This window comes from Fukomys damarensis, unplaced genomic scaffold, assembly GCF_012274545.1.
Source record: "Fukomys damarensis isolate Sample0158 unplaced genomic scaffold, DMR_v1.0_HiC HiC_scaffold_8, whole genome shotgun sequence".
NCBI classification, from domain to species: Eukaryota; Metazoa; Chordata; class Mammalia; order Rodentia; family Bathyergidae; genus Fukomys; species Fukomys damarensis.
The window spans coordinates 855216-858591 of NW_022900920.1; the positions used below are offsets into that span (position 1 = coordinate 855216).

At 33.9% G+C, this 3376-nt stretch overlaps 1 protein-coding gene across 1 annotated transcript; it reads left to right on the forward strand.

Annotated features, from left to right (window-relative positions):
- Positions 1-5: 5 nt before the first annotated feature.
- Positions 6-2708, forward strand: Znf518a (zinc finger protein 518A; the record flags this gene model as incomplete). The annotated part of the gene is made up of 1 exon (XM_010618131.3): positions 6-2708. A coding segment is annotated over one exon (1638 nt), but the record flags the coding sequence as incomplete, so codon positions are not given.
- Between the last annotated feature and the right edge of the window lie 668 nt (positions 2709-3376).

The following is a 3376-nucleotide window of genomic DNA, read 5'->3' on the forward strand; positions in this document are numbered from 1 at the left end:
GTTTTTTTATACCCTTGCATGTCGCTAAGCAGCCTGGATTCCATGTTGTTTCAGGAAGACCACTTCCACTGGTTAATACACAAAGTGTACCTGCTTCTCTTCTTTTAAGCAAGAAACCTGGGATTATTTTGACACTTAATAATAGGAAACCTGAAGATATTTCCACTGTGAAAACTGAGAATATACCAGCTTGTGGAATTATGACAAAGGAGCCTTCCAGAACATCTATTTTAAAGGTTGAACAAAACAGAAATTGTCTTACACCTGCACTTTGTTCCAGCATTGGCAGTTGTTTGAGCATGAAAAGTAGCTCAGAAAATACATCGCCATTAAAAGGCCCTTATTTTCTAAAAACATTAAGTTCTTCTAGGAAAGCCGTCCCTACTAATTTTGTGTCTGAGGAGCAAGGCACAAAGTTGAATGTCTTGGATTCAGTAAAACAGCAGAATGAAAATTTTCCAAAATCTCCCCTTTATACTCTTTTGCCTGACGGGAAACAAGCTGTTTTGTTAAAGTTTGTAATGCCAAATAACACTGAGCTGCTTAAATCCAAGTTAGTCCAAAATAGTGCTTATTATCAAAATATACCACCAAAGAGATCTGAAGGGATACCACAAAAAATATTATTGAAAATTTTTAACCCTGTTTTAAATGTTACTGCTGCTAATAACATGCCAGTTACCAGCTCTGTATCCTCATTTCAGAAAGACAGTGTACCTTCTAATCAGACTGTAGAGCAGAAAGAGCCTGAATCTTCTAGAGATGCCTTACCCATTTTAATAGATGATTTGACGCCAGCAAATGAAATTGTTATAACTTCTACTACAACATGCCCAGAATCTTCTGAGCAACCAATACGTATCAGTGACCATTCAGAGGCCAGAATATTAACGTGTAAAACAAGTTGTATGATTGAGAGAAATTTCAATAGAAGAACTTCTAAGAGAAATTTTTCAAAAATAACAAGTCACATCAGAAGCAATGATTCTGAAACTTCTTTTTTATCTAGAAACAGAAACTGTAAAAGAAAGTGTAAGGATAGTTACCAAGAAGAACCTCCAAGGAAAAAGTCAGCATTGCATCGAAAGTGTAAAAAAAAGGCTAAAGCTGAAGATGTGCATGAAACTTTTGGATTTAGCAGACATAGGCATTCAAAAGATTCAGTTAGAATTTTACGACTTTTCCCTTTTCATTCTACACAGCTTGTGAAATGTCCTAGGAAAAACCAACCCGTTGTGGTTTTGAACCATCCTGATGCAGATACACCAGAAGTAGCAAATGTAATGAAAACTGTCACCAAATTTAATGGACACATAGTTAAGGTTTCATTGTCAAAAAGAACTGTAAGTGCTTTACAAGAACCAGTTTGTTATAACCCTTCTAAAACATCTTTTGATCTTTTCAAGAGGCATAAAACATTTAAACCTGTTACTTCTGTGAAAGAAAGATTTGTGCTCAAACTAACACTCAAAAAGACAAGCAAAAACAATTATCAGATTGTGAAAACTACCTCTGAAAATGTTCTGAAAGCTAGGTTTAACTGTTGGTTTTGTGGTAGAGTATTTGACAATCAGGATGCTTGGGCTGGTCATGGGCAGAGACATTTAATGGAAGCTACTCGGGATTGGAATGTGTTGGAATAGTTTACCAAAATTATTGAGGAAAAGTAAAATTAGAAGAAAACAGTGGTTTATCATGATATGGACATTTTCTACTCAGAATAGTTCCTGCGATATTTTTAAAGTTATATTTCCATGGAAGAGCAAAAGCTTTGTGTGTGGTACTTGATGATGCCATCACTGCACACATAAGTTTTGAAAAAAATAATTAACACTGATGTATCTTGATTTAATTTTTTAAAGATGTGTTTGTGGGAAGTTACAGTTAGAGAAAATTTTGATCAGTTTTTCCAACTTACTTCTTTAGACACTGTTAGCACAGGTAACAGGCAGATAACTTCTTCCCCACTCTTCTTCCACTAGCCTTATGAATCTGATAAATACAGCTCATCTGAAGATGGAGAGCTCTTTCACAGTGTAAATTGGGGGAGTTTCTCATCACTTATAAAGATACAGAAAGCCTGAGGAAAGAAGTTACTGTACATTGCTAATAAATTCAGTTCATGTGAAGGGTATGAGACTCCTTTAAAAAGTACTTTTAACTGACTATAGTTATATCTTAAATAATAGTTGAAGAATTTGGGGCAGGTAAATCTTGTTTCTTCTTATGCTCTGTCCCATATCAGAGTTTGGAACACCTAAGGTGATTTTCTTTTTCTAAATGACTGTGTGGCAGTAGATGGGCAGCCTCAAGAGAAACATTATTTAGTTTTAAAACCCAACTCATAATTTTCAGCATTTTTCCAAATTGGATTATATTTTCCAGTAATACCCTTACATAGAACTATGCCTGATTTAAATTTTTTCCCTGTCAACCAAACACGTCTTTTTGTGTGTGTGTGATTACCATCCCTTTTAAAACCATGGAACACAGAAGCACTTAAAAGGGAATGGTTTCTCTTGAAAATAAATTTTTACATGATATTTTGAAGCAAGATTAACAAAGTAGATCACATGTTTGTGTGTTTAATTACTATTATTAAACATGTTCTAAGTAGGACAAACTTTTTGGCTGCATGTATGTGTTTTTGTTTTTAACTTGAATTTGCTGTATAGTCCAGGCTGTCCTTGAACTCACTGTCTCCTGCCTTGGCCTCCTGATTGATGGGATTACAGGAACGTGCCACCAAGCCCAGCTAGATAAACTACTTTTGTTAATAATTTTTGGTATGGCTTGACAGTCCAGAGCAGATACATACTGATTGTTGATATTTGAAAGTAGGAAAGCATTAACAGTGGACACAGTGGCATTTCATAACACTTTAGGACAGATTCCCAAGAGACATACCTACTAGAGTTTCCAAATGACCATTTTCATTACAGTAGTCAGTAGATTTACAATTTTCATCTTGTAGGCTTATGTCAAGTTTTGTTAGATCATTGGATAATGAAGTTCTTATATTACAAAATTATGTGCTATATAATTCTTTGTTACATTGTTACTATAAGTGTTAATGATATTTTCATTAATTGGATAAAAACTTCAGGGCTTTTTTCTGTATATAACAAAAATTTGTACATAATTTTTGTACTTTATTATGTAAATTTTGCACAGAAAGTTTTGGACAAAAATTTATTTTCGTTTAGTTCTGTGCATGCACTAATAAAACTGGTTGTTTAATTTAAAAAGAATATATGTACAAGACTATTCATGTTATTCTCTTGGTTTTATTTCAGGTGTAGATTTTTTTAAGTAAATTGATTTTTCAGGGATTGAACACTATTGTTAGCAAGTGCCTAAAAAAGATGTGAAACAG